At 43.8% G+C, this 15,858-nt stretch overlaps 3 protein-coding genes across 3 annotated transcripts; all 3 read left to right on the top strand.

Moving 5' to 3' along the window:
* Positions 1–5,251: 5,251 nt before the first annotated feature.
* LOC137877728 (nanos homolog 1-like) lies at positions 5,252–7,031 on the top strand. The gene has a single exon (XM_068717792.1). It carries the CDS (start codon positions 5,359–5,361, stop codon positions 6,013–6,015), a length of 657 nt encoding a protein of 218 aa, XP_068573893.1. The 5' UTR covers positions 5,252–5,358; the 3' UTR covers positions 6,016–7,031.
* A 2,330-nt stretch (positions 7,032–9,361) lies between these two features.
* neff2 (neuronal intermediate filament family member 2) lies at positions 9,362–12,227 on the top strand. Its single transcript, XM_068718033.1, has 3 exons — positions 9,362–10,534; positions 10,854–10,978; positions 11,136–12,227. The coding sequence occupies exons 1-3, from the start codon at positions 9,527–9,529 to the stop codon at positions 11,194–11,196; spliced, it is 1,194 nt and encodes a 397-aa protein (XP_068574134.1). The 5' UTR covers positions 9,362–9,526; the 3' UTR covers positions 11,197–12,227.
* A 1,158-nt stretch (positions 12,228–13,385) lies between these two features.
* Positions 13,386–15,093, top strand: mrps26 (mitochondrial ribosomal protein S26). Its single transcript, XM_068717781.1, has 4 exons — positions 13,386–13,737; positions 14,070–14,216; positions 14,348–14,471; positions 14,673–15,093. Exons 1-4 carry the CDS (start codon positions 13,517–13,519, stop codon positions 14,802–14,804), a joined length of 624 nt encoding a protein of 207 aa, XP_068573882.1. The 5' UTR covers positions 13,386–13,516; the 3' UTR covers positions 14,805–15,093.
* Positions 15,094–15,858: the final 765 nt, after the last annotated feature.

The following is a 15,858-nucleotide window of genomic DNA, read 5'->3' as shown; positions in this document are numbered from 1 at the left end:
GGTCTCTAGCTCTATGGACGTTCATCCACATCCCTGTCAGTTGCACCACTCTCACCCTGTCAAGAGGATATTGTGTTTGTGTGTGTGAATACATGAATGCCGAGCTGCCGGGAGGAGAGGGCGGAGCTTTTCGGGGGGGGGGGACCGAGTAATAGCAGAGAGCTGGTGGTCGTGACAAAGCACTTGACAGGCCGAAAGGCATCCCCCTAATTTCGCGTTGACCTTGGCTTGTTTAGCATTTCCCCATTGCTGCTGGTGACGACGACACGCGTCTGGAGTTGGGTGGACTCAAGGAGCAGACGGTGTGTGGTAGTGTGTGTGTGTGTGTGTGTGTGTGTCTGTGTGTGTGTGTGTGTGTGTGTGTGTGTGTGTGTGTGTGTGTGTGTGTGTGTGTGTGTGTGTGTGTGCAGATGGATGGACCGTTAGTCTTATATTCCCAAGAGAGGAGGCAGAGGTCAGGGATCAAAGCCCCATCCGACTCCCCACACAGCTCTGTGTCGGGGGACTTCACAGAGATCCAGAATGAAGCTCCATTATGCAGTTTGTGCAAATTAATCCAGCTACAGCAATGGCGGCCGTGCTTGTGTATGTGTGTGTGTGTGAGTGTGTATGTTTGCATGGAAGGGGGTGTTGTGTGTGTGTGTGTTTGTGTGTGTGTGTGTGTCTCTTCTGCCGGGCCCGTTGTAGCTTGCACAATGTAGCAGTGCAGCTGGCACGTGCCACACACACACACACACACACACACACACACACACACACACACTCAGCAGAGTCTAGAGAGGTCTTTTAATTAAGGGATTTGTTAATTTTCTATTCAACCTGACAGTGATGAATGGGGGAGCAGGGTCTGCCCATCTCAGCCTCGGCTGCTGGGCAGACAGAGCTTCCTCGGGGTGTGATCGTCACACTCTGAAAACCAAATTCACACGTGAAGATTTTTTTTTTTTAACCCTTTGAAAGCCAAAGCTTTAGAGTCACTGGAGCCGGAAGAAAAAAACAAAAAGCGAATAGTCGTGATTCACACTCTGTAGCAGCCTGTGTGAGGCCAGATAGCACTGACAAGTAAACAGAGGGAAACAATGGCAACACATTGTGTGAACAAAGCTGCTATTTGGCTCCAATGGAAGTCGCTCTTTGACTCCTTTTTGTTATCTTGGCGAGTTTATCATGCACTCTTTTTAAGTGCCTCTAAATGCCTTCTTTTGCTTCTTGCTTCCCATCGACTTTGAGCGGTAAAAAAACCAACCAGAAACTTCAAATAGCAATCAGTATGTATTAGTTTAAATGTATTAAACAGACTATTAGAAAACTGCAGCACATTCAGAATTATGTGGGAGATCTGAGCACATTATTACACTCATTTTCAGTTCTTTGTATTATTATTTTAAAGGATAAGGCTGGCGTTATTCTGTATTTTTGTCATTTTCAACAAATTCAATAAAAAGATCAAAACCAAGAGTGAGTTAGTTTGTGTCTAAATATGTTCTGACTTCCTGTCTGTTACACTTATCCCAAAGCCAAATGGTTTCTACTGAAGATCTACATCTTAAAATAAACTATATACATACCTATATATACATATATATATAGTTTCTTTTTGGTTTTTAAGACTCGATACTTTCATAAAACATTACTCTAAACAGGAGTAAACAATGCATTTTGTTGGGGCCTATTTACAGCTGCGGATTGATACCCATTTGGTGCTTGTGGGTATTTACAGCAGCAGGACATTGACTCAAATACAAACCACAGTACCTGTTTGTTGCAATGAAGGAGCATGAAACAGCAACTCATTGATGTGTTTTTAACTGTTTTTGTACATAAATAGAGGCGCAGGGATGAGTCTTGAAACCCAGAAATGAGTCGGTTGATGTTTTTTTTTTTTTATTTTCTTAAAGGTCTGTAGTTAACACAAGCTTAAGCTTACTTTGCTCACAGTAAGAAAAATATAAGACAATTAGAATCCTCCCATTTTAAATCACTGAATATCCCATAATAATAATAACCCTATAGAGGCTGATATGCTTTATCATGGAGTGCTGATTCAACTGTATCATCATTCTGATTTTGCGTTGAATATACTGGCAGGTGTTTCTCATATTTTGTCCATCACGTTTATATCAATGACAGCAGTCTCAATAACAGAAACGTCTCTCGCTAAAAAGCAACACAAAACTCAACCTACGATCTCAAAACCAACCCTGAGGTTGAATCAACAGTTGATTTGTTGCAGGACTGTGTTCGTCTGAGCTGAGTGTATCTAAAGAACTGACTACTGAGTGTATAAATCTACATGTAGGCAAAACCAGCGAGCACGATGAAGCTGCATTTAGTTAACTCTGGCCTCTTTTAAAGCTAAATTAAAAACTGTCCCGTGTCTTTTGATTTATTTTCTCTGCTGCACTTTAGTTTCCTTTATTACATTTTGGGTGATTTATTACTGCACAATAACTGCACTGCCTGTTTAGTATTTTTTTGTCTATTTTTATCTCATCTTACTCTTCTTTAACTGCTTTGTTGTGTTTTAAAATCGTCTTTTTCTCGTGCAGAGCTCTTTTTGAATGACTCTTTGTGCCGTACAAACACAAATAAACTTGCCTTGAATCCTTTTCTTTCATGCAACAAATCATCCTAAAGAAAAGCCGCTGCCCTTTATCAAGTCATGGGACTCCAAATGAACGTCCTAAAATGTATAAGCGAATGTATTTCATTTGCATTATCAATACTGTCTTTGTTGCTGCCGAGCACATTTTGCATTAAGAGTCATATAGGCACCCTGAAAGCAGCAGAGCCACATGTCATATTGGCCCCAATGCAATTTATCTATTGTGATTTGGCAGCCATTCATCTTTTAAATGCTCTCTCATGATTTCCTTTGTGCATGCAGAGCCGGCGGTGACCTTGAAAATAGACCATGTGGTGTATTCTGATGATAATTTATTCTCACGTACAAGAAACTGTCTCACTAACATGATTTTTTTTTTCTTCATGCGTTGTGCCGTCTACACTCGCTGGAAACTTCCACGGCAGCAGCCGACGTCTTCTCTTTTCAAAGAACCCTTTTTAGGATTTATAGGGTCAATGCAAATTTTTTGGATTTTAGCATGATTCAATGTCAAAATTCAATTCTTTTGTAACACCAAACACAGGTCTCTCACTTCAACGTTAAATACTGATTGCCAAAGGAGACAAACCTAAAAAAAAAAGCGTATAAAGTTATGATAAACAACATTGAATCCAGAAGTAGGAAGATAAAACTATGGGTTTGAGTTTTTTATATAATTCTCCCAATAACACTGAAGCACAGGATCATTTTCAGAGACTCTGTAAGTCTGTGAAGGACTGATATTGATTTATTCCCCCCCCCCCACGGTGTTGGCAAACTGGATCTTAGCTCCAGTTTCCAAACATAAGACATGCAAATGACTTTTGTCTCAACTTCGACTGCCTTTAATATTTCACTTGAGGGTCTGACAAAAATAGTAACGTAGTCATTGTCCCAGCAGTCAGGTCACTTATCAGGCTCTTTTTTTTTTTTTTTGTGAGCCCGTCTTACTGAGCTTTAACTGACACACACACACACACACACACACACACACACACACACACACATACGTGGCACACTCCGTTTTAATGCATATTAATGAAGTTAAACGGGCCGCTGTAGAGAGGAGACAATGGAGCAGAGGAGGGCTGGTTGTGAGCACAAAGCCGGGGACTCGGGGGAAGCAGAACAGGTGCAGGGAGGACACGTGGAACAGCTCACTATAGGTTCATCAGTGCAGGAAGGGACCTGCTAATGTGTTCAAATGCATGATGCTGAAATTCTACCTTCATGGTCGTCGTGGTGGTGCCCCTTTGTACTAACATCGCCATACGTACAGTGAAACGGCTTTTGGTCTCTATAATAATCCTCCTCTGAATACTGAAGATGTAAGAGATGTGGGACAAAATCCACAGGAACGATGTGAAACTATCCTTGAAGACTCTTCATAATCTAAATCTCTTTATAAGCTACGTCTCTGCGGCTGCTTGTCGGATCGTCTATAAGTTGTGATGCGTGTCTCTTCATTCTCAGATGGGTTTTCTTTCTGGATGTTTATAGTCGTACGTTTTCCAGTGATTCCCAAGCAAACATTAGAATAAATAAGATGTGTGTGAGACACTACGCAGGTGACGAACTGTTCCTGTTCTGCATGTGTTTCTTGATCCGACCTGATCTGCAAACATCAGGTGGAGCATTGTTGTCTGTTGTCTGTCATCTCGGAGGATGCAGGAATAGACTGCAGTTGCAACAATATCTTTTATCTGTATTGTGCAAAGTTATCCAAAGATCTTTGAAAAGGAAACCTCCAATGATTTTACACACACACATACACACACACACACACACACACACACACACACACACACACACACACACACACACACACACACAGATCAGTCTTCTCGTCGTGGTTAGTACTGCTCAGCCTATGTGGAAAGAGTTTTATTACGGTTTCTGTGGCTCTAAAAGCTTTGTCAAGTCTGAGAAATTAGCCCTGTGATGTAATGAAGGCTTTCTGAGCTTAGCTTAGACCAGTATATATATATATATATATATATATATATATATATATATATATATATATATATATATATAAGACCCTGACCCACATGTTTAGGGTGAGAGGCTATGAGAAAAATGTAGGATCCAGTGTTGAACAAACAGTCGAGGTGTCTGGGCCTCTGGGTTTCTTGAAAGTCATCTAACTTCATGCAAGTGTGCCGTAAAATAAGCGGAAGGCTCCTTTAAATAAACTTCAGCTGGACGCAAACAAAGTACCACAGTCTACTTCTGTGTATTAAAAAAAACCTTCATCACCTGACTGTAAACCAAACAACCGTTGTTTTCTATCAAGTACAAACTAAACATCACTGTCGTCAATACAGCGCCAGCAATAATACCAACAAATCACAAGAGAATAAAAGAGATCATCAGTTTAGAGAGGACTCTCTTGCAGCACAAAGAGACACTCTTTCAGTGATAATAGTCACATCCTGGGAGGGAAACAGATTTTTTCCTCCCAGCTCAGTACCTCCCTGCTCTGCTCTGTGGACCCTCCTATGGAGCCACAGAGATAATCAACTTGAACCAAACCACGCCCCCCCCCCCCCCCCCCCCCCCCCCCCCCCCCCCCCCCCCTGTTTTATTCTGGGGGATTTATCAGCGCCTGCATGTTGACTGCTCTCTGCATACTCGACCCAGCAAGAGAAGAGAGAGTAGACCCCCCTCCGCCAGACCACTCATGCTGACAAACACACGGTCCGAAACGCCTATTCACCTCTGCGGACGTTAGACTCTGCAGCTCCGACAGGATGGATTTCTTAGACAGCGGCTACCTGGACGCGCGGTCCCCGTATGACAACACCTTTAATTTTTGGAACGACTACCTCGGCCTGTCGACACTCGTCGCCAAAAACAAGATCAACAGCCCGTCCTGCAGCCCCAACTCCATCACCGAGTCCCTTAAAGCGACGCTGGGCTTGGAGGACGACTCCCCGGTTTGCTCCTGCGTAATTGGGCACGGCAGGGACGGCGACGGACACCTGGACTGCTGCTCCATCTACGATCTCAAGGAGCGCATCGCGCTGCTCAGGCCGTACGAGCACCTCGCGGGTGACTCGCCGCTGGGAGACAGAGACTCGCCCCCGTACAGGGGGAGCTTCGCCGGCCTCGACCTGCTCTCCATGGACCGGAGGCGCAAACAGACTCAGAGGGGCAAGCCGGAGCCGAAGGTGTGCGTCTTCTGTCGGAATAACGGCGCGCCGGAGGAAGTTTACGGCACCCACATCCTGAAGACGGCGGACGGCAGAGTCCTGTGCCCGATCCTCCGGGCGTACACCTGCCCGCTCTGCAGTGCCAACGGCGACAACGCGCACACCATCAAGTACTGCCCGCTCTCTAGAGACCAGCCGAGCCAGAGAGTGGCGAAGGGAGGCAGACCGATCGGCAAACGGCTGAAAATCTTCTAAGCCGGGAGCTGAATGAAGTTTGAGTTGCACTGTATAAATTACTAGTGTGTATGGCAGTAACCATTTCATGCACAAGACAAGTCTGGAGTGAAAGACTTAAAGAAAATAAGATTTTTTTTTAAATATTTTTCTGCGTGTCACTGCTTCATTTGTAATGTTTTTTTTCTTTTTGGTCTATCTTGCAACTCTGTGGGCACATAGTTTACACTTGGATGCATTACGCGCAATACCCCCCCCCCCCCCCCCCCCCCCCCTTATAAGGACTTGGTGATGAAAAATGAACCAAAGTACTGTACAGATCGACCTGTGAATGACCACCTTCATGCTGTAATCAGAAGCACAGTGCCAGTGGAAAACAGCCCTGTGCATGTCAGCGGGGCTGCTCTGGGTTTATTGGTTTATTATTATTATTATTATTATAGGATGCCATCATGAATGAATATGCAGCACTCCTGATATGAGATGAATGTTTAGTCCCATTAGAGTTCACCGGCCCGTGGATGGAAGGAGTCGGGCCACGCCAGATATACTTCTTTATATGTCGAGCGCAGCTTTTCTTTCCTGCAGATAAATGTTTTCTACCAAAGGAATACACTTTTGTATTGAGACGTAGCCTAAAAGGGTCATTTCTGTATTGTTTCTATGTCGGATCACGTCTTACATTCATGACGTGATTTCATGTGGATAGGATTTTGCAGATTTCAACTGAATGTAAAAGGAAGATCTGAGACGCAGCACACGCTCTTCAAGTAGCTCCAAGCTCTATTATTTCAGTTCCCTGTTTAAAAACAAAGATGCTGAATAGATTTTTTTTTGTTGTTGTTTTCAAGTGGAAATGTATTTCTGCAACTCTTGTAAATGTATTAACGGGGTGAAACATTTTAGCAATGCAAAAGCCTGACATTCCAAAGTCTTTATCTGTCAATAGAAATGTTTTACGTACTTCTCTTTTTACTTTATGTATCATTGGGAAATATATTCTCTGTAAATGACTCTGAATAAACATGTAATTTGCATTTTTCTTTGACTACTTGGGACTACAACTGATTTTAACACACAACAAATCACAGCAGCAGAAGGATATGACTGAATGCTACTTTGAGTTGAGATTATTTTGTCACAACTTGTATTTCCTCTGAAATAGTCACACTGCGCCATCTAGTGTTCAAACCGTAAATGACAATAACCTTTCTTTAAAGGTATCCACTGGACTCTAAGTTATTAAATAAAGATGACGTAGTAATAGAGTCCATTAATGAAGACCTGCGCTGAGATAACACATGGTGTTTATTTATGATGGATTGGTCTTTGTCATGTGAGACTAGATCAGGAAGATCTTTGAGTGTTTGAAACGTATTAAAACTGGTTGAGTGTGTTTGTTGTTGGGTTTATAAAAGTTCTAGATGAAACTTTTTAAAATGAGATCTGTGGAGTGTTGCAAGTAACCGTGTCGTATTTGAAATGAGGAACTGCCACTGTGAGCATGGCATTATTTTAAAAAGATTTGTCACTCACTGTAGTTGAGGGAATTACAGCTGATGGCTGAATTACTCAGGCAGTCACACAAAAACAGGGAAAAGGGAAAAGATTCATTGTGTTTTCTTGGCAAGCTGTCCCTTTAAATGTTAACCAATCAATGAGTTTTATTGACCTCTATTGGCAACTACCGAGAACTGCAACAACATAAATGGACCTTATCACCCTCTAAGACAGTTAACAATACACAGCTGTGTGCCAGAAGGTGGGCGAGCGTTTCTATTGGAGCCCAGTGTTCATGTTAAATGATCAACACATCAGTGGCTGCTGTGGCTTCCAGGCCATGCCGTCATAAATCTATGACAGGAGGAACCATTCTCTGACCCCTAACGCACCTTTAAGCTGCCTCTGTGTCCGCTGGATGGAGCCGAAACGGTCGGCTTTTACACAGCAGACGAATGACTTCTCTTAACATGAAAAGAAGACGTGTTGCCGAGTCATGACAGTGATCTAACATGTGACTCAGTTCTTCAACTTCTCATCTTTTAGTTTGGCAGGTGTTAAGTTTGGAAACAAGAACTAAATGGTGTCACGTGACGGCATTATAATATCGCCTTATCTTTTGCATGGTAAAGCATGGTGCTTTATGCCCTGAAGGCCATCTTGCCTTTATCATGGTGGTACTGTTGATGTGCTCCCTGTGTGTGTGTGCGCATTCTCACACTAAATACTACTAAACCCACACATCTTCTGTGAGAAATCTTAATTATTTTCCCTCTACTGTCAGGGGTCAAAGAGTGAGTTCAGCAGGATTACAAATCCTGACATCCTCTAATGCTTTTAAAGTGACGGTCTTACAACTGTACCAAGTCCGAAATGTCCGCCACCACAAATTACAATGGAGTCCTGTACGAGAGGATCAACTTGATGCCTCTTTTTTTTTTCCAACACCAGGGATGATTTAAAAGGAACCTCTGACTCATCTCTGGATGTTACACAGGACTGTTTCTCCGTGTCAGCAGATAGAGATTCTTCCTCGGTGGTGTCTCCCACACACTGGCGGTGTCGGGACATCAGTGACTCATCGATGTACAATCTAGAGAGATCAAACGACTAAAGATTCTCTGGGAACAATAGCAACATATAGAGCATCGTAAAGGACATTCATAGCAACACAGGAAACGGTGACGAGTAGTGATGGAAAAAAGAGAAGTACATAAGACGGAAATATTAGGTTTTAAACTATCTGTATATGTATAAAAGCACCAGCCATCTGTTTAATGTTCAGCGAGGAAAGGGCCTTGATATCTGTGTATGTGGGAATATTCAATCATCGTTCACATGATTCACATAAAGCAGTGGGCACTTATCAACCACATCAATCTATTTAAGTAGCAAGCAATCTGTGTGTGTCAGTTAATGAATTGTTTTCTATAACATTAAAACCTTTAAGTGGCTGCCTGTTAAAGTAAATGCCCCTTTACGTACTTTGTATTGATCTCTCTCGATGGGTTGTGGAAAAGACTTTGTTTCCGGTCATTTTCACATGGTTTGCTTTCACTGTAATAATAAGGATGTGTTTTATTCTCCGAGAGATGCATCTGAGCCTGCATTCGGGGGAATAAAGTTGAGTAAAAGACGCCTACAGAAATGCTGTGAGCGTAGTTGATTGCGATGCACTTTTTAGGGCAGACTAAAAGAAAACCTGCACTACCACATCAATTCTGCCCGTTTAGGCTGAGAGTGAGTCTGAAAACCAACCTCCCCTCTCCTCACTGCAGCAGTTTGCTATTGGCCTGGTGGATGCTGACAGCACTGATGCTTTTATGTGGTGGTGGGGGGGGGGGCAGCCTCACTCTATAAAAGCCAGGGATCTGCAGCATCACTGAGCTGGTGCAGTGCAAAACGCCCGCTCATCCTCACCGATGGTGTGCAGAACAAGGGGGACATAAAAAAAAAAAAACCTTCTGAAACTAAAAAACATCCACATCCTTTTCTTAAACAAAAAAAAAAAATCCACAACAAAAAATTCACCATGAGCTACGATTCCTTCTTCTCCTACCGCCGTCCTTGGGACAGCTACAGAGGCTCCCAATCCACCACCAAATCCTCCATGTCCTCCTCCCTCTACTCTACTCCTCGAGCTCCTCCGTCTGGGAAGAGGATCCCGAGGCTGTTCTCCTCTTCCCTGCCAGACGGGTCTGAGCGGATGGACCTGGCTCAGGCCAGCTCCATCAACACAGAGCTGATGGGCCTGCGCTCCCAGGAGAGGGAGCAGCTGGTGGACCTGAACGACCGCTTCGCCACCTACATCGACAAGGTGAGGCACCTGGAGCAGCAGAACCGAGCCCTGCTGGCCGAGCTGGAGGCGCTGAGGAGGCGTCAGAACGACCCGTCCCGTCTGCAGACGCTTTACGAGGGGCAGTCGCGGAGTTTGAGGGCCATGATAGACTCGGAGAACGGGGAGAAGATGCGGATGGAGGCGGAGAGAGACTACCTGCGCGACGTGTACGAGCAGATGAAGGAGCGCTTTGAGGAGGAAGCGAGGCGGCGCATGGATGCCGAGGAGACCCTGCAGAAGGCCAGGGAGGAGGCCGACAGGGCCGTGCTCTCCAACTGTGACGCCGAGGCCTCCGTGGTCTCTCTCTGTGATGAGATGGTGTTCCTGAAGAAAGTCTTTGCGGAGGAGCAGGCAGAGCTGCAGGCCCAGCTGCAGATGGCCAACATCAGCGTGGACGTGGAGGTGTCCCGGCCCGACCTCTCCACTGCCCTGCGAGACATCCGGGCACAGTACGAGCGGCTGGCCGGCAAGAACATGCAGGCCGCCGAGGACTGGTACAAGGGCAAGTTCGCGAGCGTGGCGGAGATGGCCAGCAAGAACAACGAGGCCGTGCACGCCATCCGGGAGGAGACCATGGAGTACCGGCGGCTGCTTCAGTCCCGCTCCTCTGAGATCGAATGTCTCCGGAACGTCATCGAGTCCCTTCATAAGCAGCTGGAGGATCTGGAGGACACGCAGGCCAAAGACGTGGCAAAGTACCAGGTGAATGAGAGGGTTAACTGGATCCTGATCTGCATGAATAGTCACCCAATAGGGGAATGTGAAGCAGTATGTGGGACCTGGTCTGGTGCTCTCAGAGTAGGAGCAATCTCCTCCTCCAGCAGAAAGCATGTAAAGGGTCTTGGCCTCAAGGTCAGACATACGATGCGTGAAAAGTAGAGCTCAGCAGGAAATGATGGCCGGCTCACAGCGACCGTCTGAATGAACTGTGAGAGCACAACGTAGGAAGTCCCTCGTGTCTAGCATCACTAACTGTGATATTTCATAATGAATGTCTGTGGGGGTTTTTATGCACTTATAGATGAGGATAAGTGAGCTGGAGCGGGATATCACCGACGCCAAGCAGGAGATGGCGCGCTACCTGAGAGAGTACCAAGACCTTCTCAATGTGAAGATGGCCCTTGACATTGAAATAGCTGCGTACAGGTGAGATCTGGACGTGGACATTTAGTTCCTCTTAATCAAACGTGTATGATTTTATGACTATGACTATGTTTTAAAAAAATTCTGTTTTTCATACTTTTATTGTGTAAATACGTGAACAAATGCACAGATAGGATAAGATCATCTGTTTTCTTTCCAGGAAACTTCTGGAGGGGGAAGAGATTCGTCTGGCTTACCCTTCCTTTCCCGCCCTCAACTAAAACCTAAATGCCACCAGTCTGGCATCAACCTGAATTCTTCACACCCCTTCTTTCCTGCCCTGACCTGAACATCACCCCTCTCCCTCCCCCTCCCTCATACCTTATACGTTCTCTCCCCCAAATACTCCCCTCCATCCTTTACTCCTCCCAAAACCAAACCAAAGCTCATCCTTTCTCAAGACAGATGCGCCCTTGTGCTAAAACAAGAGGTCCACCAGAAGTCCCCCTTCTTCTACACACGTTCTGACACCGCACATCAAGAAGATGGCAAACTGTAAAATGCAGAGTGGCTGCACTGCATTAGTCGCATAGCTAAGTCGGACAGCTGTATTGTTTTGGCCGAGTTCCTCTCTGTCACACACGTCAAGGTCCAAGCAGCAGAGTTACTGTTCGACTCTTCTGATCCCTCGTTGTGCAAACATTTGACCAATTGTTTGTGAAGGAGGACAAATATCCCTTTTATCTCTCGCTGCTTGGACTTTATCTGTGTTTGAACTGATGCAAGAAACCTGCAGCAGTATTGATCAGGAACTCTCCCAATCGATCCTGCATTGTCCTGCACCCCTGGTTCTCTAGTCGTCAGTGAACCAGTGACCTTAAAACCTTTTATTTTCACGATATTAAAGACCCATTTTTGTCCTTTTTAGTTATTCTTCCTCTGCATTTACACAAATACTATACATATTGGTTGGTTTAAAAACCAGAGTGAGTTTGGGTCTTTCAATTTGGCTGGTTATTTAAATTTCTAATTTAAGCATTTGGACATGTAAATGCTTTGGAAGACTAAATTGTTACTGGTTTCTCCTTATATTCATGCAGTGTGTCTCACAGCTTATCTGCATTTGTTTTCTGTTCTGTGGGTTCATTCAAAGCTAAACAATGAAACTGAAAGACAAGTGCAGGAGCTCCTTGTTGTCTGCTGATGTTAGACCTAAATGGTGCTTTACATCTGTGAAACTAATACAAAGTCTGCACGCTCGGTGTACCTGTAACAGCCAAGCTGAATAAACATATAACTGACCTGCAAATCAGTCCACGTCTCCTGTCTTCATTTGACACTTATGAAGCAATTGATGCTGCTTAAAACTTCTCCTTACTTACAGCTCTCAATGTCACAATCAGCGACACGGCGGCACTGCACCATTTCCCATCATTCCATGTTTTTGGCACGCTGACTGTAGCTGTAATGTGTTGGTACCTCGCCTCAGCATCATCCGTCACCAGGCTGACACCCGGCATCTCACTGCACCCCTGAAGAAAGAAATACACACAAAAAAAATAATTTTTACATGTATTTTACCTCATATTGTGAGCGTAAAGCAATAGCTCAACATACAGAACATGAAGTATTGTGTCACTGGCTCGTTTTAAGAGCCAGTTGGTTTCTTCTGTTGAGAACATCAAATACAAAGTCTGTTATATTTAGCACAAGTCTTAGGTTCGGGTTACTTGGTTCGCAGTAGATGAGGCATCTATTTTAACACACATTTTACAAACAACACAGACAATAGACAGCCATTGTAAAAGTAACCAAGGCTCCAATATCACTAAAACACTCAAATAAATCCCCCCGTTTCACGATTACATTTACAAGTACTTAGGTATAATTTAGAGGTACTTGTACTAGTGTACTAGTATTTCCATTTAATGCTACTTTATACTTCTACTCCACTACAATTCAGAGGGAAATACTGTACTTTGTACTTACTTACAGTCATTTAATATTATTCTGATATGTTCGACTCTATTTCTACTGTGCTGTTGGTACTTCCAAGAATACTTTTGAACTGTTACTTGTGACAGTGTACTTCTACAGTGTGATATTGCTACTCTCATTTAAATAAAAGATTTGAGTACATTTTCCACCACAGCACATGTGTTTGACAAAGTAACTTGTTTATAAATGTACTTGCCTGGTTAACAATTACGAAGCTAACTAGCTACCTAGCTTCGTAGCTAGCTAACTGATATTATTGTTCGCACTATAACACCGGTATAGCAGAGCCATTTAACTATGAAAACTATTTTAATATATCAATAAGGAGCACATACTGCTTCTTATATACGGTCTATGGCATACTGATATTTTAAAAAAGCATCGTCTGCGACCTACAGATGGCGGTAGAGGCTAACGGACGCCTTAGCCGACCTAGCTAGCTACGTTGCTAATTACTTCCGCCAGTCAGAGGTTACCAACATGGCCGCTGCCTGCTGTCGATAACATTTCTGTCTCAATGTTAACTTTCAAATGCTTTTAATTAACCTGTCACATTGAGAGACTTACAATCTGCACCCCGTGGAGCCACATTTCGACGCCGTCATGTTCCAGGTAATCGGCGGGAGGAGCGTGCAGGTGACCCGGCTCCTCGCGCCCAGGAGCACCGTGATCGTGGAGGCTGTCCGGGGAAGAAAGTCCCGCACCGACCCGGTGGCCAAGTCCAAAGAGGGGCGAATCAAGGTGCCTCCTCCGGTCGATGCGACGGAGATGGTCGTCCTCAAGGAGAGATACACGGAGTACCAGATGATCACGAGGGCGCTTCGGTACGTTAAATCACGAACTTTAACGAACCTGGTGTTGTGGCAAATTCTGTCTCCCCAAACAAATGTTGGGCCGGATATCGTTCCCAATGTGTGTATTTTGAATGAAGCTGGTAAATAAGATGAAATAAGATTGACTTGTATTGATCCCCAGAAGGGAACTTCGTTTTTTGCTTCCCTTAAAATTATTCATACGTCATTTTGTCAGAGTTGTGAAATATTGTGCGCTTGATATTTTAAATTTAAACACTGTACTTTAAAGTAAAATATTATCTTTGAATATTTCGTTGTCCTTTTTTTGAATTGACGTGGTTCTCTCCTCTGTGTCTCGTCAGTCTGGAGTTTAAGGAGGAGGTGCTTCGGAAAAAGTACGAGGAGGAGACGGGCTCCCTGGCGGAGGAGAGGGCGAGGCAGGAGGCGGAGGAGCATCGCGCCCTCATGGCCTTCAACAACCAGGAGAACCTCCGCATGCTCCAAGTCCGGTAAGAGGAAACTCCGAATCCCAACACGAAGAGTAGAAACCTCATTTTAAGATATGATTAACCACTCTTGGTTTGGGTTTTATTTTTATTTTTTTCTATTATTTTCCTCACGTTTCCTCTTTATGTTTCAGGATGTTGAGGATCCAGAAGGAAACGGAGGACGCTGAGCGTAAGCAGGTGGAAGCTGTGGCTCAGCGAGAACAACAGCAGCAAGAGTTCATCAAAGAAAGAGAGAGGGAAATATTGAAGTTGCAGGTATGATATTTTTCTCTATCTTCTTTCTGCTTTCTCCCTCTAAACTAGAGTAACACATGTTTATTAAAATTGGCAATTCTTCAAGCTACTTTTTCATGTTTTTATGGTCGACAAAATCAAGGAACATTTGAAATTCTGCCTCAAAAAAGCACTGTGGTTAAATTCCTAAAATACTGATCTCAACAAATGTGACTCTTTCAGGAGGATGCAAAGAACTTCATCACATTGGAGAACTTGGATCAGCGTATAGAAGCAGCTCTGGACAATCCAAAGAATTACAACTTTGCCATTGACAAAGAAGGGAGGGTTGTGAAACAGACGATGCTGCAGTGAAACACCAGAGCGACCTGTTGTGCGTCCGTCTCAGAGGACAGACGGAGACGGATGGACGGACATCATTCGCTGTGAGCCGAGTTGAGTCTCATCCACCCCGGAGGCAGAAAAACATTCAGCGTGAGAAGATTATCGTACCTGTAAAAACTAAGAAATATGTGAGACTCTTTCATTCGCAGATAACTTGTAAATTAAAGCTTCTTTTCCTGCTTTTATTCTTCATGTTTCTGCTTTATGTTCTTATGTGAGTGCTGTACTGTCAAAGTAAAGACATGTTCTTTTGATCATTGCCGTCTTCTCCTGATATATATAAAGTATGTAAATGAATGTTCTCTGGAGTTTTCAGTAAATTAGTCTGAATCTTTTTCAACAGTATAGGATGAAAATTAGACTTTTTCTATTTTTTTAGTTGTTAATCTCTAATTATATAAAATGTCAGAATATTGCTCATCAGTATTTCCTAAAGACATTTTCAAACGGGTTATAAAATAGAAAAAAAAGCCGAAAACCCTCACATTCAGGAAGCTGGAACCAGAGAAAGATGGACATTTATGTTTAAAAAATGACTTAAATTATTCATTAATTAATATTGTTTTATCTTCTTAACTCTCCCCTCTTACGACCGATAAACATCCTTCAAATGACACAATCCGAAATTCAAAAATCACTCTGGGGTTGAGTCTATATCTGTTCATGTGTGGTTATTACCTTTTTAAAGAGAGGTCACAATGACAGTAACACATTTAAATAGACATTTTATAGATTCATTTGTGTTGCTCTGGAGTCTAATGAGCGTTTTCACTTTGGTCCTGCACATTCAGCTGCAGCCCTCTAGGGGTCGCTGTGAGCAGCTCCCCTCAGAGTTCACAGTGTTTACAGTGTTTACAGTGTTTCAGGCATTAAGCTTCTCATGTGTGACAACGTGCTGCTGAACCCCGTTAATCCTCTTCCGTCAGGCCGGGCGTGCAGGTTGATGGGATGAAGAAAGTCAGGAAACCCGCAGCGGCTTTAGAGTGAGGAGGGCAGAAATAAACATGGCCTCTGACCTCAGGTG

Source organism: Cebidichthys violaceus, unplaced genomic scaffold, assembly GCF_023349555.1.
Source record: "Cebidichthys violaceus isolate CVI_PGR_0920_01 unplaced genomic scaffold, fCebVio1.0.p SCAF_22, whole genome shotgun sequence".
Classification (NCBI taxonomy): Eukaryota; Metazoa; Chordata; class Actinopteri; order Perciformes; family Stichaeidae; genus Cebidichthys; species Cebidichthys violaceus.
Note: the sequence above shows the minus strand (reverse complement) of the source record. Positions and strands in the feature narration are given on the sequence as shown.